The sequence below is a fragment of the Synchytrium microbalum genome, assembly GCF_006535985.1.
Source record: "Synchytrium microbalum strain JEL517 chromosome Unknown SmJEL517_scf0005, whole genome shotgun sequence".
Taxonomy (NCBI): Eukaryota; Fungi; Chytridiomycota; class Chytridiomycetes; order Synchytriales; family Synchytriaceae; genus Synchytrium; species Synchytrium microbalum.
In genome coordinates this window covers 140,875-163,857 of record NW_022158354.1, presented here as the reverse complement: position 1 = coordinate 163,857, position 22,983 = coordinate 140,875, and the positions used below count along the sequence as shown (strand labels likewise).

Here is a 22,983-nt window from a genome sequence, read left to right as displayed (position 1 = left end):
TGGCCTTCATCATTGTAGCATTGGTATCATTGGATTCGATGCTAGCCATAACTCGCTTCTCCATATCTTGTATGTTCTGGGATATCTTCACAAGCTACAAAATCATAGGGGAATGTGAGAAGTATACTCGGCAAGACTCTTTCGACCATTGATCATCAAATAAAATACAACATACCTTCATATCAGTTGTGTTTTGGTGTGATGTGATGTCGTCTTGCATCTCCTTATATTTGTCACGTATAATTCGATCCATTTGCTGAAGTTTGTGTTTCTCGTCGTTTTGGGACCGTTGTCTCAGAGTGTTGTTGAGGGACGATAATTCTCTGCCTTGTAAAGACACTTTGTTTCCAACAGCGCCTGTGACCGCGAGTAGTTGATTGATTTGAGCCTGTAGATGAGCTATTATATCTGCATTACCAGGATAGTCAGCCATTCTGGGTCTCTGGTTTCGAGAATTGTTGTCAGAATCATTGGGTCTTTTGGGTGGATCTTTAAAGTCTCGCGGAGAACCTCTTGGATCGACACCTCTTGGATGATCGCGTGGATCAAATGGTGGTTCTCGGTATTGGTGTGGCATTCCTGGATGGGCGTCCTTCATCTCTACGTCAACAGATGATATATTCATTTGAGGAGAGTAACGCTGATTGTTGTTGGAGTGAGTAGGACCATTGTCATATGGCTTGTGACTAGCCCCGTTACTATATGGTTGCTGCATTTGTGGTCCGTTGGTGTTGATGTGACTGGGACCATTACGGTGTGCGGTCTGCGTGCGTGGTGGTGCGTAAGGATCATATCGAGGATCGACACCAGTAATTATGCCTGGTTGTCCTGTACGTGGATCGATGTGCACTTGAGGTCTTGGTGGAGCACCTACAGGAATACTATTGGGACCAGAGACAGGAGCAATCTGAGCTCGATGAGCCTCATCACCTTTATGAGGTCGATGACCATCATCCCCATTATGAGATCGACGTCCATCACCTGTAAAACCAACTTGTGGATCATCCATGCGATCATCTCGCGGACGCGGAGAGTCTACAGGTTTATCGGTGAAGGTTTTGCGGGCTCTGCGTTTACTAGGTTCTTCATCTTTGTGTTCATCAGGACCAGGCGATGCAGTGGGCGACGGTACTCGTGGAATAGCTGTCTTTCGTGGTTGAGGTTGAGCTTGTTTTGTCTCTGCCTTGGCAGGTGACACGGTACCCCTGTCCTCTGGCAAACCATCTAGAGATATTTTGCGAGATAGCTTCGTCTTGATTATAGTAAAGGTCTTGAAGCCTGTTCGTTCCTTTGTTGGAGGTCCATCCGTAACCTGAGTAAATGGAGATTCCTTTTCTGTACCCGGAGCAGCTGAAGCTTCGGCTTCTTTATCCTGAGTAGCTGGAGCTTCTTCTACAACCAGAGTAGACGTAGCTTGAGGCTGTTCATCTAGATCGTCGAAATCAGAGTCATCAATAACAGGAGACCCAATAGCTGGTGATTTGGGAAAGTCTACGATTTCATGCTAAGGCGAAGAAGTGTAAGGCGCTTTCAAAACCTCGTACTTTCAAAGTCAACAGTTGCGGGAAGAGAGTTTTTACAGCAGTTTTGATCAATCCACATGCCAGGTCGATCATGGAATCAACAGAGTTTTCAACCATCGCCGATGGTTCTGGTTTCACATGTTTTGCAACATCGGAGATGTCGGTCAACAGCTTTTCAAACGAAGGAGTGAGAGCTGACGTATCATTAGATGTCTTCATCGCGACTTCATTGAAAAAGTTTGGGAGCTAATTTGAGAAAGAATCAGTCAATAAATTGTATGAAATCCCAGTCGATATGGAAAATCGCAGTTCAAAAAGTTGAACAATGCTCCAACATCCGGCAAGGAAGGGACAAAGGAAACGCACTTACTGAAGATATATATGCCAGAAGCTTCTCTTTGGGGAATTTATCCTTTGACATGATATCTTTATGATGTGAAAAGATGTTGGGGAAAACGAACATTCGACAAACCAACTGACCCAGCAACTAACGTGCATGGGTCTACTTGCTTTTTCGCGTCGTTTAAGAGCCGTCACGTAAGGCCACTACAAAACCAATACCGAGAATGATGCAATCATAAAGTATTTTCTCTATCGTATTTACAATATCGACTATATAGACGTAGAGTGCTTGTCACTTATTCGTGATAGACGTACTTTTCTTACTTTGATGAGCTATTCAATTCAGCCATTTCGTGATCCAGGTCATATTCATCAGCAAATATATCTACGCCATCGTCATCCTCATCATCTAGGAGCCCTCCGAAGTCAAGCTCATCATCTCCATTGTCATCTGGAGCCTTATGATACTCTGAGCTATTTCTAAATACGAGGTTCGACGCAGCAAACCAGGCAGACGATACAGTTGACGATTGAGGTTGAGGTTGTCTCCTTCGACCTCGAATTTTGTCAACGAGAGATGATATTATATATATGAGGGGTGATGGAGGGCACAATAGGTATGAGGCCAGCTCTGAATATAGGGACGCGTAAGTATGTTAGTGGACAGAACCTGTAACAACAAGAAAGCACATCAAGGAGCGAAAAGGAACGCACCATCCCAGGAGACATCTCGCTTTACGACGATGTACCAAAATGGCACGCCAGATAAAAGGAAGAAAAAGGCTGCGGCAGCCTCTGTGGGGGCTTCGAGTATCGAGCATCCTATTAGGAACACAACGACACCACAGAATATTATTGGAGCTGAAAGCCAAACTCTAAAAGGTCTATCCAGCTCAGGTTCTCTCCTTCGCAGCTCCTAATGAAATGAGAAGTCTTCAATATTTGTTCGTAAAGACAGAACTCGATTGCAATTTATACATACCAGCAACGCAAGCACAGCAAATAGATAAAAAGTCCAGGCAATCATGGAATAAAAATTAACAAGACTGGAGTAGTTTCCGACTAAGATAAACAGGAGAGAAAGAGCCATTTGCGCCAGCAGTGCAGTGACGGGAGTCCTTCGAGTTTGATGTATCTAAAAATGCGCATTATCGAAGAAATGTTAACACAATAACCATTGAGTAGTTGAATGGAACAATCATGTGAACTGGCTTTTACCATTGCTAGGCCATGTGGTAGATGACCCGATCGAGCTGCTACAAATGATACTCTAGCCCCTCCGATGATCGATGCATTTGAGGCACCCATTGTTGATGCCAAGACAATGAGCGGTATAACGATTCCACCAGCTGTACCAAATACACTATGCCCAAAATCCTAAAACGACGCAGAGATTACGATTGTCGCACACAAGTTCAGAGATTCAAGCGGCTTACCATAGCGATGGTTGTCGAGTTCTGCACTACAGTACTAGGCAAGACACTGTAATATCCGATATTGGCCAACAGATAGCTAATTAACACTATAATCGGCCCAAATATCAAACACCTCGGCAAATTTCTTGTCGGATTCACCAGTTCGCCTGTGACAAGATTCAGATTGTTCCATCCATCATATGCCCAAAGCGCACTGTACATGGCAAGAGACAGCTGTCCAAAATCGGAGGTGGTTCCAACAAAGATATCAGCAGCATTAGCGTCAGCGGCGTCCTTAAACTTGCCAATACTAGCGAGCCCAACTACTCCAATCAAAAGGATACCGAGTAGCTTGGTGACTGTACTATAATCCATCACTCTTAATCCTATTTTGACACTGAGACAGTTTATACCAGTCAGCAAAGTGACGCATATCATAGCAGCTAGTTTTGCAACCCAATCTGGGGCACTGCCGTGTGGTGATCCAAAATATATCAGCCTTCCAACGTAATCTCCAAATACGGTCGATATGATGGCGACACTGCCTGGCCTTGTTACAAGTGTGCCCGTCCAGGCAAACAGAAAAGAGGGTAGTGAGCCAAAAGCTCTTAGGAGATACGGGAATTCACCTCCCGAAGTTGGGAGAGCAGTTCCAAGCTCAGCGTAACAGAGAGAGCCTAAAGAGTAACAGTTAGTCGTCTAAAAGTATCGTGCGCGTAAGAAAGACGGCAGACCTGTCATTGCTAGAAATCCCGAGAGAATCCATACTATGAGCGACATTCCAACAGATCCAGAGTGCTTGAATACAGGTCCTGGCGATGCGAAAACACCACTTCCTATCATCTGTCCTATAACTAGCGCCAGTCCATTTTCTAAATCGAGTCAATTTTTGATGTTGTTACGATTTCTAAGCTCCAGCTGCAAATTCAAAGACACCAAGAAGCTGAGGGCACGTACTTAGCGACACAACTTGACTCAGTTCTGGTCGATTCACACTCAGTGACAGAGGAATTGCTAGAGATGTTCCAAAATCGAAAGTTGCCGACATTGGCGGAGAGTGAGTAACTGTACTCGGAATAGAGTCATTGGAGGAATTGCCATGGCCATTTCCATTATCAAGTGCTTTGAAATGAACCTGTTTCAAAGGCAGGTTTGAAGACATTCGAGATTTTGAGGTTGAGAGCGAGGAGAACAGATCTGTTGTTTGGCGATTATAGTATAAAGGAAGATCCGTGCTGTATTTGCTCGAGTAGCATATCGTTTCATAATTCATAGGATTTCATTTTGACCTAAATGTGATTTGGTCAGAAATGTGATTTTGTTCAGATGCACCGACGCCGTCGTGTCCTTCTTCTCTATGTAACTATAGGACGGGGGTCCAAACACTTTGAGTGGATATTTTACACGTATTCGCGATTTTGAACTTTTAGACGTGGTCTAGAACGGCAACATCTTCAAATCATTGACTTGCTGACACGTCATCAAGCTCCCAAAATCTGTTTAAAGGCATGAATCGCAGTGAAATATACATTGGTTGACTCGTCTGCCCGTGTCAAATTGGACGCTCAAGTTGAATTCCTCACTCCTTCCCTCATGTCGGAGTTGGGTTCCGTTAGTTGGTGGTGGACAAGACGCCAGAGGAAAACGTTGCAATAAGACAACGGAAGAACAGTCTCCATTACATTCCTTGCATTCATACCTACCTGTACCTGTACCTGCAAACGACCTAGTCGTCCACTGCGCTCGCTGCACAGTGGGAGTTTGTCCAAATCAAGACATTGTGATTCTCTGAACGAACAGAATTAGAATGAGTTTTGAGGGCAACAGGGGCTCATGGCAACCGCCTCCGCCTCACAATCGCACTCCTTCGAGAATGCGAAGTTGGTCCTTCCTAGGTGGAATTCGCAAATCAACTGCACCTACCACTGTAGAGGAATGGTGAGGATTTCAAGCACTGTTATACATTGGGTTTAGCGATCTTCAGCTCCATTTTCAAATGGAAGAGTGAATCTTCCCTTGTAAACGGCACAAACTCCTCTGGAAGGGTTTCTTCCCAACAGTACAGTTCACAAATGTGTCGGAATATCGTTTTCTCACTGCAATGTTTTTATTGATAGGAAAAAAAAGGCCGAACAGCTCGAGACGGATCTAAGCAACTTCAAGTCGAATATGGCTGATGAGCGGACCGAGAACTTGAATATCGTCGCAGGGTTATTAGATCGTCTGGAGAACGATTCTTACAAGGAGCAAGAGCTGCTCAAACGGATTGCCGAGCTCGAATCATGGAAGGTCTGTGATCTCAGTGCCACGTTCTGTCCTAGTTCTATCGCTAATAGTATCTCAAACTTAGGTCGACTCGGCCATGGACTTGGATTCCCAAGAAAGGAGGTTTGCTGCAATGGCAGAGCTTCGGCGTGGAAAGATTGAAGAATTTGGAGATCTTGTGGGGTAACTTTGCGGTTTATTATGCGCTTTTATTATCATGCAGGACACGTGGCACTTACATTCTCGTTGACTGGCAGGTCTCTTGATCAGCAAGTAACCAATCTGAAACGAGAGAATAACGTTCTACGACAATTGCTTCCGCCATCTAAAATAGAGCATGCCCTCAGTACCACTGAAGAAGCCCCGCCAAATTCAAGAATCCGAGTATCTTTAGAAGTGGCACAACGAACGTTACAGATAGAGAAGGAAGCTGAAGCAAGAGTCATTGAAACGAAATCAAGAACCGCACAAATACTTGGATCACAGAAAGTCACACTGCAGACCTTGTTGAGTAACATTGATCAGAATAAGATCAAGTCTTTAGAGCACGAGATTGATAGATTGTGCAAGCAGCTTGATGAGCAAACACGTGCCAAGGTAAGTCAGTTGCCGGTACTCTCGCCGTAACTCTGCGTAACGTTCAATTTGAAACTCTGACGCTGAATTTTTGACCATAGGAAAAGGCTGAAATCAATTGGGCGCAAGAGAAACGCAAAACTGTCGATTTGCGAGTCCGGTTAGATGAACTAGACGGTGAAGAGGTAAGACAACCGCATTTGTGTGGCACTCAAATATTTTAACATCTTCTGATTCAAATTTCGCCACAGTTTGCAGATGCCGTGCGAAGGGCAGAACTAGCTGAAGAACAAGTCAGTATTCATAAAGAAACTATCACGTCTTTAACGACCAGGAACAAAGAGTTGGAAACGAAATTGTCCGACCATATAAATCTTATACCAACACCTCCACCATCTGTCGCAGCTTCGTCACCAGAGGAGGAATGGTCTGCGCTGGACGCAACTGTTTCAAAAGTCGAGGCATCTATTGCTGCACTATCGTTACAACAAGATACACATACCGAATACCTCGCCGTGTTATGTCAACGAATCGAGAAGAGCGTTGGTGGAATAGTAGGGATACCCGTTGAAAGCTTTAGATCTGTGGATAGTAGTAGTTCCACACCTAATAGTAGCAGTACGCCCCCCTCCTCTGCTGGCTCTGGAGATTCTGAATTCACTATGGTAGATTCGTCGGATGGCACAGAGCCTATAAAAATGTCGGCCTCCGAAATCAGATTACGACTCAAGAATGCTGATACACTGGAAACTCAATTGCTCATGACGACCTACGAGTTGCATGACTTGCAGACCGATCTAGAAACCATAACCAGAGAACGTGATGATTTAGCTGTACAAGTAGCCAGCATGAGCCAAGAAATATCAGCCCGGGATGCCGATCTAGTATTCTTACAAATGGAATCTGCTGCTGCACAGTCTCGCTTGATTACCAAAGTGCAAGAAGCCGAGACTGCCGTAGTAGAACGTAATATGGCATATGAGCAATTAGAGCTGGAACGCGAGAAGAAAGAAGCTGCCATTAAAGCAGCAGGTGAAGCTCTTCAGGGAAAAGTAGGACGTAGAACATCATTCCGTAAGAGTGTCAATAACACTGACCTTGCCGTGAAACTTGCTGAGGCCTTGTCAGAAGCTGAAGTACAGGGCCAACGTGCTGGAATAGCATTATCTCAAGTAGAAGAATTGAGACGAATGAATGAGGCTGATGCCAACCGTATTCAGTCTCTGATTATCACTTTGAACAAGTGCCAGGACGAACGTGATAGGTGTCGTGAAGAGCTTGCTTTAGGTGAACGAGAGATGGCTGAGGCGAGGAATACACTCGAGGTGTGTTCAACATGTATGCCATGCACCCTGTCCTTCAGCATTTCTATAACCAGTTGAATTATGTAGGCTGCCAATAGTCTGTGGGAGCGCAGTGAATGGGAACGCCTGATGATGGCACAAGATGGTGGACCACCGCTTCCTCCACGAGCTATGGAACATATTGAGATGAATTCAGAGATGAAGAGAGTACGTGGTCATCAATTCTTTTGAATTTTTTGATGTATCAGCAAATTGCTGGGCTGATACACTTTTCTTTCAAATAGCTTGAAATTCGTCTACGCGAACTGGAGCTCGGTGCTAGAACTCAGCGTGACCAGTTTGAAGACCGAGAAGAACAATTCGCATTCGAATTGGCCGAATGTGAAAATCAAGTTGCCGTCTTGAAAGGCCAACTGGAAATGACTCGTAAAGAATTAGCTTCTGCCAAGGCTGAACTGGCACAAGCTATTGATGATAAAGCAAGGGCTTTCGCTGCTGTGACGGAAAACGATTTTGCGTCAGTTGAGCGTGGTCTGTCACAACAGCTTGCAGATACAAAACGCAAATTGGAGCAAGCACAAAGGGAGAATCAAGAATCAAAGTTGGAAAAAGAGAGAGCAATTGCGGAGCTGTCCTCTGAGAATGAGGAGCAGTTCCAGGACATCGATCGATTGAATGCTGAAATTGCTCGACTGAGAAACATGTTGGGACAAAAGGGGGTTGCTTCTGTGCCGCTTACCAACGTAAGTATGATGGCTGATATTGAAGTGATACGATTTGCTAATACATTTTTTCGCGTAGTGATCGCGTAGCTAATAGTAGTAACTCTGTGGCGGATATGTAATGTAGATAGTAGTAGGACTTTCGTAATTCGTAATCTGATAACCAGACTTAAAATATACAATGCTGTTGCTTTTCTCGTGATCTCGTGGGAATGTCTGGCGTCGTGTTTCAGTTCGACACTCTACTTCGACGCTGTTTGAAAAAACAATCGAACCTCGATGAGTCGGATGGCAATCTTGCCCAATGGCAAAATACGGCTGTTGCCATCTCAGATTGGCGATTACTGGGACTCTTCACTAGAATGGTTTGATTCTCTGTCGAGAAGGAACCAATTGTTGATAACATTAGGAGCTGGAGCAATTGGAGCGATTTCCTTGGTCTTTCTATGGGACAACAGTACAAAGGTAAGCTAGTTAAGCTACTGATTTTGATGTTCCTGGTCTTCCAAGTCTTGATTCTTTTGTATTGAGCTTACGCATCAAGCCAAAAATTCACAGCATTTATCAATATTTTTTTCCAACCCCTCCCTTTACTCACCCCTTCTCCTTTCTCTCATCTCGCTATTTAGAGATCTCGTATAAAACGACTGAAACGTGAAATAGGCGTAGAGCTATCTCGATCAGCATCTGAAACGGGATTGCAAAACATCAGATTGCATGGTCGAAACCAACTGAATGGAATTCTGTCAGATCACAATGATGGAAATGCGATGGAAGATCAGCATGCTACTACTCCTGCTGAGGAAATGCTGATCAGAGAACAGCTTACGAGGAATTATTCGTTTTTGGGTGAAGATGTAAGGGGGAAAATGGAATCAGAACGATTGAAACTACAGCACAAGGCTGCTTGTTTTCCAAATGCCGATATTCAAAGCCTCTTTTTCTCTATGTAGAGAATGGCCAAAGTTCGCAAAAGCTTTGTAGTCGTGATAGGGCTTGGTGGTGTCGGCAAGTTGCAACGATTTTGCATAGTTCCTTGTCACAAAAAACAGTACCTAACCATTGCCAATTCCCATGTTTAGGAAGTCATGCGGTAAACAGACTTGAATTTCGAAGGGCTAAGCTCGAGTTACTGAAATTTCCTTGATATTTAAATAGGCTCATATGCTGGTTCGATCAGGAGTTGAGGTAACTATTGTTGCTTTTCCTTGTTAATAAGATCTGGTTGCTTACAGAAATTTCATCCATTTTATAATTACAGAGGATTAGATTAGTTGATTTCGATCAAGTAACACTATCCTCGCTCAACCGTAATGCTGTTGCAACTCAGGTAAAATGTAATTGCGTTCATTAAAAGGCTTAATGAAGCACAATGAAGCACACCAAAAATGTCATTGCTAAATCTGGCAATTCCAATCTCACATCTAGTCGGACGTTGGAATGCCAAAAGCAACCTGTATGAAATCACATCTGCTAGACATTGCACCACATGCGTACATAGATACAAGAATCGAGTTGTTTTCAAGTGCGACTGCTGAAACTCTGCTATCTGGAAACCCGGATTATGTGCTGGATTGTATTGATAATATTGACACCAAGGTTGAGTTGATTCATTATTGCATGACAAATAATATTAAGGTATATTCCCGTTCTTGGTTATTAGCGACTTTAGGTGTCAGAAGGAGTACTTACACTTGTATTTCAAAAAGATTGTATCCTCTATGGGAGCTGGAGCCAAATCTGATGCTAGTCGAGTACAGATTGCGGACATATCAGATACACAAGGTTGGCATTATCAATTCTTGCAAGGAGGATTTTTGGCCATTTTATTTACAACAACGGCCTTATGTTTTTAGAGGACCCACTAGCCCGTTCAGTACGAAGGAGGTTGCGTGCTGTGGGTATAGAAAGTGGACTGCCTGTGGTATATAGTGCTGAGAAGGTATGTTGGCTTCGGTCTTCGTCCTATGTTGTTTGAGTCTGAGCTTATTTGTTTCTTCGTCGTAGCCAAATGATGTGAAGCTCCTTCCACTGACAGAAGAGCAAATGGCGAATCCAGATGAATATGCTGCACTCCCCGACTTTAGAGTTAGGATACTACCAGGTAGGTGCTGATGTTAGCACTACGGTGTTAATATTTATGTTTCAACCTCTTACAGTGTCATTTTTAGTGTTAGGCACGCTGCCAGCTTTGTTTGGGTCAGCGATGGCATCACACGTTCTGGTTCTCATCTCAGGATTTCCAGTGGAGCCCCTAGTCGTAATCGCTAGGCACGCAACCATTGTGAGAATGCACCGAGATATCTCGACACGTGAAATAGATCACTTTGCCATAAAATACCCTTCCAAGCGATTGACCGTCTCTGACGTTGGCTATATATTTGAAGAGATATGGAACTCACGGTCTGCTCTGTCTGGTAAATTTGATGGTGTGCTCTTGACTCGATGGGATATTAGAAAGGCGGCTGGCTTTGGTAATTTGATATGTCTAACGAAGAGTGAGGCATTGAAGCATGAAGCTCTGGATCCTGATCAGAGGGAAGAGTACTATGGAAAAGAGTTTTGTGAGAAGGTTGCTGCTCGGTTTGAAAAGGAGCGACATTTGAATAAGTGGAGGGAAATTGAATAGTAATAGATGGTGTCTTCAAGAATAGGATTGCTGTCTGGATTGTTGTGTTTCGCGTCTATGCTCGGTCGTCTCTCTTCAAAAACACCCACTCCCGCTCGTCTCAAGCAAACATCAGGAAAACAGAAGCTCTCCCAGACTCAAAGTCGTCTCAACCATGTCCAACATTAAATTTCCTATGAAAACGAAGGCTGCTGTCTTGAATGGCTTCAATCAGGTATCGTAAACCAAGGCGTTTTGAAGCTTTGGTGGAAATGAATCAATCTCAGGCCACGCGATGGTAACCGGGTCTTGTCTATTTAGAAATTCGAAGTTAGAGAAATCGAGATTGAAGGCCTGAAGCAGGGAGAATGCCTTGTGAAGGTGAGGTTGATCACACATCAAGCTTAAAAACAAAATCACGGTATTTTACAACAACTTTCCGACGCCAGGTTGCTGCAGCTGGAATCTGTCACTCTGGTACGTTTGGAAGGAGACGTATCGTAGTTCTATCACGAGACGTGTTCTCACGGCTGAACGTGGTTTCACGGCTGAACGTGGTTTTTCGTGAACCCAACTTTTTGTGTTGATTGTCACTCGGTCAATGTTCAACCTGTTTCAAATTATACAGATCTCCATGTGATCAAAGGCGACTGGGCTGTTCCTGGAGTCAACACATTGCCTCAGGTATGAATCTGAGCTTCCAACTCAGTTGTATCACGCTGTATTTTCAAGCTGTGCGCACCACTAAACATTGTGACAAATATGATAGGTTCTCGGTCATGAAGGCTCTGGCATCATCGTCAAGTATGTCAAATTGGCGGGGCGAGAAGAATTCCTGAACTGATGCAAGTTGAAAACTGTTAGAAATGGTCCAGGTGTTACTAAAGTTCAGGAAGGTGATCATTGCGTATTGATCTTCAAGTCTAACTGTGGGCTATGTGACTATTGCCAAACTGGCAAGCCAATGTTATGTAATCGTTACAACGTTCGTCCACCTGGTACTCTTTTGGACGGCACCCCTCGCTTCAACATTGATGGAAAGCCATGCTATCATATGGCTGGAGTAGCTTGTTTCTCTGAATACAGTGAGCTTGCTTATGTTAGGATCTACGTCTTGTGTTATAGGGATTTTTTGTGGAGTAGTGTCTGATACAAACTTCATTTGATTGTAGCTGTTATGAGCGAGGAGCAACTGATGCCAATATCAAAGGACATTCCTTTGGATCGTGCTGCGCTAGGTACCGAAATCATGACGAAGCTCGAACTGACTCGATACGCTGACCATGGATTCCTCTTCCAGTGGGCTGTTCCGTCATGACTGGTATTGGAGCTGCTGTAAACACCGCCAAAGTGGAGCCTGGCAGTACCGTATGCGTTGTAGGCGCAGGTGGTGTAGGCCTCAACATATTGCGTATGTGCATTCTTTGCCGAGTTGGTTCCTTCTCAATAGCAACTGACTCCAACATTGTTCAAATAGAGGGTGCTAAATTATGTAGCGCGTCCATGATTATCGCCGTCGACATTGTTCCACTGAAACTTCGTAAGACGAAGAAGAGGACAGTTTCAAAGAATTCCTACTAATTATTTGCTTTCTCCCTCGCATTAGAGCTGGCCAAACAATTCGGAGCCACTCATGTAATTGATGGTTCAAAGGTTACAGATGTCGTTGCAGAAGTTAAGAAGCTCACAGGTGGACGAGGTGTCGACTTTTCATTTGATGCCATCGGCAACAAAACAGTAATGGAACAAATCTTTGCCATGATTAAGCCGTGAGAACCTACGTCGTTATTGTAAAGTGAGTCTGTACTAATCACTTTCGTAAATAGTGGCGGTACTGCAGTGGAAGTCGGAATCTCTCCTATTAACGACACATCCGCTATATCGTCTTTTGCCCTTGCAATGCAGGAGAAGACTCTGAAAGGATCGTTCTATGGTTCCGCTCGCCCTAGAGTGGATATGGCACGAATCTTGGATCTGTACCAAAAGAAACAAGTCAAGATTGATGAACTCGTGTCTGAGAGAATTCCATTGGAGGATATCAACAGAGGGTTTGATTTGTTGAGAGCTGGTGCAGTGGCTCGAACTGTAATTGTGTTTGACACGAAGAGCAAACTCTAGTAATTTCAGCAAAGTAATTGGAGTTTGAAAGAAAGAAAATTCGTGATTTAATAGTGCAATGTGTATGTTCAGGAAGGTTGGGTATAGCATATAGGAATAGAGAGAATGTGGGCACATTAACCAGGTCCAACCTACGGGGAACGAAGGTGAATACAACGGATGTGAATCGCAAGTTCTACAAGTGTCTGAGTTCTCACCTTTGGTATGTCATAATGTTCACTCAGATTCTCCAGTTTAGAATTGAATTCCTAAGTGGCAAACGGAGTGAATCAGTGGATAAGCGACCTCAAATGCCACTCGAAAAACTTACTGCTACTCGTTCCTTGTGTGATTTCTGTGCCATCTTTTCAGCTCGTTCTAAAGCCTATTTTGGCAAAACAGTAACACGTCTTAGCTTCAAGTCTTTGGGCTCCGCGTAAATACAGCGACCAACTAGTGTTCCTTCCTACCCTCTGCCTCTGTATTTCTTCAAACTTGAGCTCTGCAGGTGTTTTTGGTCTTCCAGTTGATTTCGACCCACTTGCTACCATTGTTGTAGAAGAAGATGATGCTGCAGTGTCGCTGGACCTTTTCTTTTGATCAGAAGACTCGATCTTGGGCTTGACTGCCTTCCCTTGCTTCCTGTAAACGTGGGCAACGAAATTGAAATTTGTGAGCAACAACAACGGAAGCCATGCACTGGACTTGAACTATATGGACTTACTTTTGGACTCCACTAGATCCTTTCAGTTTGAGGGATCCGCCTATTAAGTTGCTCATGATGTCTGTTTTGATCAAATGGTGGGATGATTTGAGCAGAACCGCAAGAATGGTGACATGGCGTCTCAACAGGAGCCCATCGGATAAACTGCATGAATGTTGACGCTTATTTACGTGCCAAATTACGGGTAGTGGATGTATTTCACAAAATGAACATTCACAAGGTGGACTGATCATCACAGGCCAGGAACCAGAGCTTTGACGACAGTGGCAGCAATCCAGGCAAGCACTTGTTCAGTCGTGTGGACCCCTTTAGTCTGCCACCACGAGACAGTCTATGTGAACGCATCGTCAAATCTTGAACCTTTCGTTGCCACCCAATTCCTCCAAGAATCAACATATTCCACCACTTACTCCATCTTCATTTTGTGTCTTGGGAGGTCGGAATTCAATGTCAACAGGTGATATCATCTCGATGAAATCCAGTACTGTTTCCTGTTGATGTAAATAGTGTGCAGTATTAGAAATAACGAGAAAAAGCTGTGCAGATAACTTGAAAGATGCTTCTTTACGCATTCATGTTACCTTTGTGACTTCAAAAATTCCAACCCCGACAGTTTGGAATGCAGCTTGCCACAGATGACGACTCTAGAGTTATATTCAGGAATGTGTTATTCTCCCAGTCTATACTTATTCGGTAAACATTTGATCAACTTGAACTGCACGTACTTCAGGAGTTTCTGGTCCTTCCCATGCCATATCGTACATGGATTCGAACTCTTCGAAAGTCAATTCGTGTTTTTCTGGTTCACCCTCGCTATCGACCTATAGAAAGGGTGATTGTTATCAATGGGTTTACTATAATAATGGCATTTTTCTCTTCTGTCTTACGGGTCTCATTCGTCTTGGTTCAACGTCGTCCATCACCTAGAAAAAAGGGTTGTTATCAATGCCGTATTAGACCACAGCAAACAGTATCATCTAGCTTACGGGTTTCATTGGTCTGACAGATGAACTGCGTTGCAAATCAGGAGCGTTGGAGCGACCAACCTATCCCAAAGCGAAATGGTCGAGTTTGTAATCTGGCAGGTCAACCTGCTGCCGAAAAAGCTTACATTGTAAGGAACTCGTCCAAAGCTCTGTTGTTTCATATATTTCATTGGTTTGCGACTTTCCAATTCGATGTGAGGAGCAACAGGAGTAATAAATTCAGATTCCTAACGGTTTGTTTACCCCTTTAACAGTTTGTTTGATAGCTTCGTCGGAGTCACGAAAGACTGCGATTACCCCTTCGATCCCCACTGGAGTAGTCTCTGTAACATTGCGCTCTTTGTGATGATACCCTTGAGGTTTTTCTGCCACCAATTTATATATCTACGCGCGAATTGCTAGATTAGAAAGTTTCAAAAATGTCAAATTACGCAAAGGAAGCATTTCAACTTACGAGGCCGCAGTTTGCGGGAAGGAAACTACCAATTGTCAGAACGACGATAAAGATCAAGCTGTTCATTCTTCTTTAGCTTTTGTTCAAAGAGTGTGTGTGTGTTTGTAGGTTGGTTTTGAGACGACAAGCAACTTGACAGGTTTTTCCAACAGTCAGCTGAGCGAAATCCAACGCCCCGATGAACTTCTTACATATTTAAATCGTATAAATCCCAGTAGATTCTGGTTTGTATAAAAGCACGCTACCTTATCGAAAAAATTGCTCATTGAAACAATCAGAGGGTATCTTTCTTACGAAGGGGTTTTTTGTTGTACGGAATGTAGGAATATACAGAGAGTTACAGAGGCACAAAGTATAGAGTGACATATAACGGAACGAGATGAGAGACAAAGATTTACACTCCTTCTCGACTGCTCAAGACTTGACTGGAAGAGATTCCTCTGTTCAATCCCTTGTTGACGTCGGATGATTTCTGGGCACCTGTAATTTTCGAATAGATCCAGAAAATGTTGCTATTTGAATAAGGGTATTCTTGTTAGTTCGAGCAATCCGGAAGCAGTGCTTCGAGGTTGATTCTGATTTGAATACAGTACCTTTGTTCAAAAGCGTTGGCACTGGTTCCAAAGATCAAAAACAGGACAATTCCACTGACGGCAGAAACCCAAACTGAAGTGTTGCTTCCAGCTGAAGAAGCAGAGAAACCACCATTCAACATGGCCAAACAAGCTGGAGCAGCTGTGAGTGCGGCATTGATGGCAAAGAGGACGGTCCAGGCGACAATACGCATGCAAAGTGATAGAGGGATTCTGGGACCACTGTTGGATTGTTTGACGGCAGGTTGGGCACCGTTGGTGGTTCCAGTAGCATCTTTCATATTGCCGTTAGAGGTAGCTCTTGGAAGGTGAGTGGTGCTGGTTCCGACGCTGCCTCGGTGACGGAAGAGTTCGTATGAAGCATGGGCTAACGTTTGAAAAAGAAACGGTAAATGGTAAGTTATGGGATTCCAATCTCGTATGCTTTGACCACAATTGAATTCGAAGTTCTCATTGCACAATAGCGCAAGCTTACCAGCGAGGACGATACCAATGAAGGAGCAACCCAACAAGTAGACGCTGTGGTGAATAATTCGGTTTAGTTTGCCAAACAAGTAATAACCCATTGAAAACCTCAGACTTACACTGGTGCGGCCCAAGCATTGGCAGGGTATACGACCAAACAAAACAATGTAACTGGGTAGTATCCAAAGTTTGCATCGGCCATGCCTCCATAAATAGCAGTTGGAATGGCAGCAGAAACCAAACTGATTGCCAAATAGTAAGGGTATCGAGTTCTTTCAGAGCTTTTGAATCGCCCACAAATAGCACACCAGAGATCGAATGAGATGAACATGGTGACGACATCTAAAGAAAATGTTGGTTCTCGCGTCAGAATTGCCACCCACCAACGACACCGAGTGAATTGAAAGATTTCTCACATAGTAAGGACAAGAGGTAGTTGAGAATGATGGCTTGAACTTTGCAAGACTGTGCAACCGAGAATATCACGTATGGTGCGACAGGTATCATCGTGAAGGTAACCCAATTCATCAAATTGCTACCAGAAGCTGCCTACATAAGATAAACAAAAATCAAAACTGAAGCTTTGATTATTTATAGACGCGTGTTTCAACCACTCGATGGGTCACAACTGCAACATCAACCCCACACACGAACTTTTGATGAATTTCAGAGCGTCACACTCTCCCATCAAAATTCTATGGATTCCAAAGACATTTCGGGCCATGAAAACTCACCAAGAATAGTAATATCACCAGATCGAACAGACAATAGATCGCGGCAAAAGTGATCAAGGTCCAGTTTTTGCCCATCCTCAAAAACATACTAAAGACTTCTAGAGAGCCGAAAAAGGAGATGACGTGGAGAGCCACTTGCACGGCTGTAGTGGAATCCATTTCAGATGCTTATTTCGTGGATTCGTTTTCTTCTTTTACTTTGAGTTATTAGCTTTTTTGAAATGGATGCAGAATTTATCGAAAGGGTTTCATGCCGAAGTGTTTCTTGATTCGCGAAGTACCCGGAAATTTTCCTCGGACGGGCCACGTAACTAGGTTATAGCACATCAAAAGCTCTTGGTGTTTCGGTGGGGTTTCTTGTCTCTGGCCTTAATTGTTGTCGTCTGGTCTCTGGTCTGTTTCTCAATTACAAGCCCTGTGCCGCGCATTCCATTTTGAGTGCAATGGACATACGCGATCGCTCTAAACAAGTAAAGAAAACAAAGTGAAAATTGTAGATGAATCGAGTGACTTAGTCGATGTACAACTATTTACATGATGATATAGTAAAAACCCATACATGTCGAAAAAGCACAGTTCGTTGAAAAACGTGAGAATCGAAAACCCTCAAACGTTTATTTCTCAAAGTTTGCTTGCAATCCATGCAATCCCTCTTTGCAAAAGTGAATAATTTTGGATTTGATTTGAAGTATCATGTCGAATGACGTGAGGATTCGGTCGTTGATTTTTAATGTCATCTTTCGAAATCCATATCCTATTAACCACGATAACACAAACATCGAGTCATTAAGTAAATCGAAATTTGTGCCAAAAGATCTACTTTCGTACCCGTGGAATCCATAAGGCACTCTGAACGGAATGTCAATTCTGGCTTCTAGTTTCATTGTGCTGGCATTCACTATTATCAGGGAGCTCTTGCCATTCGTTGTACCAGTGTCTTTGCGAGGATTGTGTCCATGTGTCTCATTATATACAAATCCAACCAGGTAACCAGAATCTTCAGCGCCTTCTATAGGAACAAAAACGGGCTCACCACCATACGCGTCTTGTCCTAGCTCGTAAGCCTCAACAATGCCAGTTTCTAAATCAAATTTGACTATAGCGTCCATTACGGGTATGAGTGCGCCTGGAATCAACCTACATATTGTTACGAGATTGTTGGTGGTCAAAAAAGGCACACGCTGATCCAGGTTATTTATGGTAATTGCACATACCTCCCAGTGTAGACATATCGCATCTTGCGTCCAAGCAACTCCGAATCTCGAATCCGTGGAAACTCAACAGGCACTTTTATATTCCCCAGCATTCGACGACAAACTTTTCCCGTCACCATATCGAACCTCCATTCAGTCAAATACGTTTGATAGTCATCAATATTAACATTTTTCGGCGTAAAGCCTTCAGTATTGAGATCTGCAGCCTTTTCGGAACGACATCCCACAAGCACAACTTCTTGACCATCTTCATATGCGTTTGCCGTGTGATAGACGTAACATGGTGCATCGTCAAACCATTTAATCTTTTTCGGATTATATCTATCCATGATGCCGAATCGGGATGGTAATCGTGAGTCAAACATTAGAGCTGATTTTCCCTCTCGAAAGACTCTGGGTCCGTTGAATGTAAATGGCTATTACAACATAACGACATGTTCAATTAGAGTTTAAAGATGTGAATTCAATTAGCTGATCAGCATACCAAATCCAGAATGATGGCGTAGTGTTCCGTTATGGCAAAATCATGCATCATCACAGTTCTACATTCAACTGGATGTTGGCATATCTTGAGAGTTCCATCAGCGTTCACTACAGAGTAATGGAAGGACGGTTTCTCAAACCTAATGGAACAGATTATGAGAAAACACCTTTACATCGGCTAGCAAATCAGGGGTCTCAAACAAAACACACCTGTAGCCAAAACAGAACAGTTCTTTGGTAAAGGGATCAACCTTTGGATGAGCCGTAAACTGTGCCTTAGCAGGATGCTTTGCAAACTCTCCACTAAAGGTAAAGGGACCAATTGAGTCTAAAGAGGGAGCCACCACTTCATACGGCACATTAGCCTCCATCAATGACATCAGCCGACCGTCATGATACACAAGCGCAGTATTCGCAGTAGTCCTTGTGGCAGGTTCTTCAATAACTTCTCTCGTCAACCGACTCTTGATCAGTGCCTTGACAAGAACCAGCGGCTTTTCACTCGTCAGCTCACCGAGACGTGGCATGACTCTTGCGTTGAGTGCCTTCTCAGCGAGATGTTGTCCGGTTTTGACGTATTTGTTGACATAGTGTGGGGTCAAGTGTTCGTCAAAGTAGACACCGTGGAGATGGCCTAGTGATCCAAATGTGAGATAGTGAAATATGTATTCAGACGCCGGATTTGTATCTTACCGTCGCCGTCAAACCAGTGATGTGCGCTAAGAAAAAGTATCTGAATGATCAGTCGCACCCAACAGAAAATTGTTGCGATTGCAAGATAATGCGATTGTAATATGATCTAACATACATTCCAGTGGTCGTAGTCAATTGAGGTTGACTATTTGGACCTGTTCTCACATACTGCGAACCTTCCAGGTGATGATGAGCAAGATGAGCGACAGCTATCCAAATTGTGAACGTTTGAACGACCAGTTCAGCACTCATATCACACCTCGAAATATTTCTGGGATTTTCCCATCATATGATGTTGCAACTAGCTCATGCTCATCGGTAATGGGACCAAGATTTCCTTTAAAAGTGATTTCGGTTTTCGTTAATACTCGAATAATTCAACAACGGAAACGTGTAGAAGTCAAATCAAAGCAAGAAATCAGATAGATGTATACCCTGAAACCATATATTTGCAGTCATTTTCTTCCTCCTTATTCAACGTCTGCTTCTAGGTTTCTGCTTTTGCGTCAGGAGACCGAAAGTATCACCAAAAATCACGCTGGTCGGATATTCCACAGCCGCGTTGATACACCACACATGTTTTGGTCCAAGACGGTATATATCAGCTTTATTTCTTGATGCGCATACTACCATACTACATTTACTACTACTCCGTTGTTACTCAGCCCCACAGGTTGGACAGCACGCCAAACACACCCTTCTTGACCACCTCCTTTTCACCTTTAGCCAATCTCGGTAATCCCTTAGCTCGTCTAGCCAAATTATTCAATGGGTATTCAATAGAGTTATAGGCAACATCGAAAAACAAGGGCTTGCAAGGAATCGGTTGGAAGGTTGGTGGCAACTCCACCAAGTTGGGATCTGAAGGATCAAAGCTAGGCATGAATGTATCCAAATTATCAATTAATGGTTTTCGTCTTATGCCAGATTTCTCTCCATCTGGTTCGGTACTATTCGTGGCTGCTGCTGCTGTTTCTGTGGATGTCGCTTCCATAACGGCACGAGCTCGTTCACGGATTTTAGATCCGCGGATGATGGTATCGAGACTAGACATATCGGTATCTAGGGTAGATAAGGTGGCTGTATCTTCTGGTAACAAGTCGTTTTTCTTGGTTGATTTTTTCACACTGTCAAGTTCAGCACGAGCTGAAACTAGATATTCTGATGCTTTATCCATTACAGCGAAGGCTTCGTTTCGTCTTCGAGCTGATGTAAGCAAAGCTCCTATATGATACATTCTGCAAAAAATAATTGGAGTCAGCCAAACAATCAAAGTGGTGTGATGCTGTTCTCAACACACGTACTTGAATGCATGGTAGAGAGACATCTTGGCACCAAGTATACGCTGCAACGGGACATCCGCCTCTACCCCTGGCAATGAAGACGTTTCCTTCAATGTGTTGACAATGGCATTATAGAGTTTAGGCACATCTTCCAATCGTGCAGATTTGAGCTGATCAGGCATCTTGGTTTGTTGACCAGAGAACTTGTGTTTGGTTGCTTCAATCAAGAGCAGGTTGCGCTCTACTGTCTTGGATAGACGCAAGTAGGCAACATACGATGAGATATAGTGGAGGTTGAAGGTATTTGCGTCCGACTTCGATGTTTTAACCTTTGCTACTGCAACCTAAAATTTAATATTTGATTTTGGGAATCAGCATTCAAGTATATGTTGATAACCAAAATAGCAGACCAGGATTCTCCTACCACTACCTACCGCATCATCCTTCACATCTTGCTCAGCAATACGACTAGCATCCCAGAGAGCACCAATGACAGCATCAAATTCTCTCAATCGTTCGTCCAGGGCTTCAGCACTATCTAATGGCAATGCCGCATCTTTAATAGCCTTGTCTAACTGCTGTAGGGACTCTTGAGCGGCCAATATAGCTTCAATCAACTTCTCATTCTTGCTAGGAACAGTTTTTCCTCTCCAGGTTATACTAGAAACTTCGACAGCCTTTTTGTGACGAGTTTGGGCTAGCGTGTCTTCAATTTGTCGAGTCAACAAGTCGAGACCTGCTGAACCACCGGCAGTCTTGTTTCGCATTTCAAGTAGTACTGATATATCTGCGGAAGCTCCACCCTTGATTTTCCGATTGTAGGCACAGAATCGAATGGATGGGTCAATTGCATCGACTGCAGATTGACATAGAGCTTCTTGCTCTGCACTTCCAACTGTAGACAGTTTCTCATATATCGTCCTGTTAGTGCAACGAGATAGATGTCAACATTGTATTCACCAAACAAAAAAACACGTCGATAACATTTAGAAACATACCTAGCAGCGGCAAACTTGTCAAGCGCTTCTTGCCACTTTTGTTCTTCAAACAGGACATAACCTTTCATCAAGGCAGCGTATGCTTGTGCATCCAACAAAGTCCTACTATCTACACCACGAGTTTGGCATACAGTTTCTAGTTCTGATGCATATGCAGCTGCTCGTTGTAATCGTGCACGAGCATGATGTTTCCTTCTGGGTTCTTGAGCTACTTCGCCCTTCAGTTGCATGGCATACGACCATGCTCGTTCAGCTTGAAAGAGGAGAATTTCCAAGTGGCTTGAACGGAAAACACGGAGGTGAGATGGCGGGGAAAAGGTACGCAACTGTCATCGAATACTGACTAGACTCACCCCAAAACAGCAGTTTCAGCAGGTAGCTCGCGTTTCTCATACTTTTTCTTTCCTTGAGTCAATCCAACGACTTTTCGTACTCTATGAATCTTTCTAGCACAGTATTGCCTATATATATAGATATGTGAGTGAGTTTGGATGGCAGATAGGTTTTGATGTTGTGAATGTTTGGCGTGCTTTTGCATAAGTTTGACGGTGAATAGCTTGATCATCACCTGTATCTCTGATAATCCTGATGCCTCAATCCATGAGAATCCTGCGCATTCTTTGTCACGGCCAAGACTAGAGTGGAAAGTATTTCTTGAAATTAGCACTTTGAGAACTTGGACTAGAAGTGAGGCTTACTGTCAATAGAGAGGGGCTCGAGAGGAGCTGGAGTATCTTCCATAGCTGTATTCATAGGTCTGGACCTCGCTTGTAAAGGATATCTGCCAATGCAAACGTTTGAATGTTTCAACCAGGGAACAAAACAGATTGACGATTGACGGGTGGTTTAAGCTTATATATATTATTAGTTGAAGATATCGTGTCATAGACGACAGTGATGACAGAACAAGTATCATCTCACAGAACACCCATTAAACCAACATTCCACTCGCCATCATCAGAGAGCTGGAGACGAAAGTTCAGAGACCAGTGCAATGAACGATTACGGAAGGATAGAGAAGCTCATACTAGAAGGAGACGGACCAGTAATAATCTCACTCCTCCTATGCAACATGGTGATAGCCCTTTGGATCAAGATGAGCAGGAAGATCGAGAGGCAAGTGCTTGCTTTCGTTTGCTCCTGATACACGACAGTTCTCGCGTGATGATCATCGCTGAACATATCTTTGAATCTAGCTGATCAAACGTGCAGTCTATGATGAATATCAGAAAGCTCTAGCAGAAGAACAAACAGACTTTGCCTTGACAATTACACCTGAAATCGCAGAGGCAGTGCAGGCAGAGATACTAGCTGAAATGAATGAAAACTTATGGTCTGATGTAGATGACTCGACAATGGACGTTTACGATGATGATAATGAATTCTCACCAACACCAACACCACTCCCAAACCGTCATCAACAACGACATGATATACCCGACGAGAGAACCACTATGATGGAAGATGATACCGTTCAACCGCATAGTAGAGCCATGTCAAACGC

General features: G+C 43.6%; 5 protein-coding genes across 5 annotated transcripts; 2 read left to right on the top strand and 3 right to left on the bottom strand.

The window, feature by feature from the left end:
• Window positions 1–2,185: 2,185 nt before the first annotated feature.
• Window positions 2,186–4,328, bottom strand: SmJEL517_g01443 (uncharacterized protein; the record flags this gene model as incomplete). The annotated part of the gene is made up of 7 exons (XM_031167371.1): window positions 2,186–2,496; window positions 2,580–2,781; window positions 2,848–3,000; window positions 3,084–3,242; window positions 3,302–3,957; window positions 4,015–4,152; window positions 4,238–4,328. The coding sequence occupies 7 exons, from the start codon at window positions 4,326–4,328 to the stop codon at window positions 2,186–2,188; spliced, it is 1,710 nt and encodes a 569-aa protein (XP_031026492.1).
• Window positions 4,329–8,426: 4,098 nt separating this feature from the next.
• SmJEL517_g01442 (uncharacterized protein) lies at window positions 8,427–10,776 on the top strand (the record flags this gene model as incomplete). Its single annotated transcript, XM_031167370.1, has 11 exons — window positions 8,427–8,612; window positions 8,777–9,004; window positions 9,101–9,149; window positions 9,230–9,240; window positions 9,306–9,335; window positions 9,409–9,477; window positions 9,576–9,785; window positions 9,857–9,932; window positions 10,004–10,089; window positions 10,155–10,251; window positions 10,319–10,776. The coding sequence occupies 11 exons, from the start codon at window positions 8,427–8,429 to the stop codon at window positions 10,774–10,776; spliced, it is 1,500 nt and encodes a 499-aa protein (XP_031026491.1).
• Window positions 10,777–10,930: 154 nt separating this feature from the next.
• On the top strand, window positions 10,931–12,890 carry SmJEL517_g01441 (uncharacterized protein; the record flags this gene model as incomplete). The annotated part of the gene is made up of 12 exons (XM_031167369.1): window positions 10,931–10,990; window positions 11,077–11,136; window positions 11,205–11,232; window positions 11,384–11,439; window positions 11,525–11,559; window positions 11,620–11,840; window positions 11,928–11,993; window positions 12,056–12,166; window positions 12,233–12,295; window positions 12,362–12,524; window positions 12,582–12,840; window positions 12,888–12,890. The coding sequence occupies 12 exons, from the start codon at window positions 10,931–10,933 to the stop codon at window positions 12,888–12,890; spliced, it is 1,125 nt and encodes a 374-aa protein (XP_031026490.1).
• Window positions 12,891–12,989: 99 nt separating this feature from the next.
• Window positions 12,990–13,632, bottom strand: SmJEL517_g01440 (uncharacterized protein; the record flags this gene model as incomplete). Its single annotated transcript, XM_031167368.1, has 5 exons — window positions 12,990–13,004; window positions 13,071–13,121; window positions 13,184–13,237; window positions 13,323–13,494; window positions 13,577–13,632. 5 exons carry the CDS (start codon window positions 13,630–13,632, stop codon window positions 12,990–12,992), a joined length of 348 nt encoding a protein of 115 aa, XP_031026484.1.
• A 1,778-nt stretch (window positions 13,633–15,410) lies between these two features.
• Window positions 15,411–22,220, bottom strand: SmJEL517_g01439 (uncharacterized protein; the record flags this gene model as incomplete). The annotated part of the gene is made up of 19 exons (XM_031167367.1): window positions 15,411–15,528; window positions 15,610–15,976; window positions 16,085–16,128; window positions 16,194–16,416; window positions 16,491–16,623; window positions 17,514–17,562; window positions 17,637–17,945; window positions 18,023–18,438; window positions 18,507–18,645; window positions 18,716–19,139; window positions 19,199–19,224; window positions 19,314–19,407; window positions 19,895–20,436; window positions 20,503–20,825; window positions 20,916–21,402; window positions 21,480–21,758; window positions 21,833–21,940; window positions 22,048–22,114; window positions 22,178–22,220. 19 exons carry the CDS (start codon window positions 22,218–22,220, stop codon window positions 15,411–15,413), a joined length of 4,191 nt encoding a protein of 1,396 aa, XP_031026481.1.
• Between the last annotated feature and the right edge of the window lie 763 nt (window positions 22,221–22,983).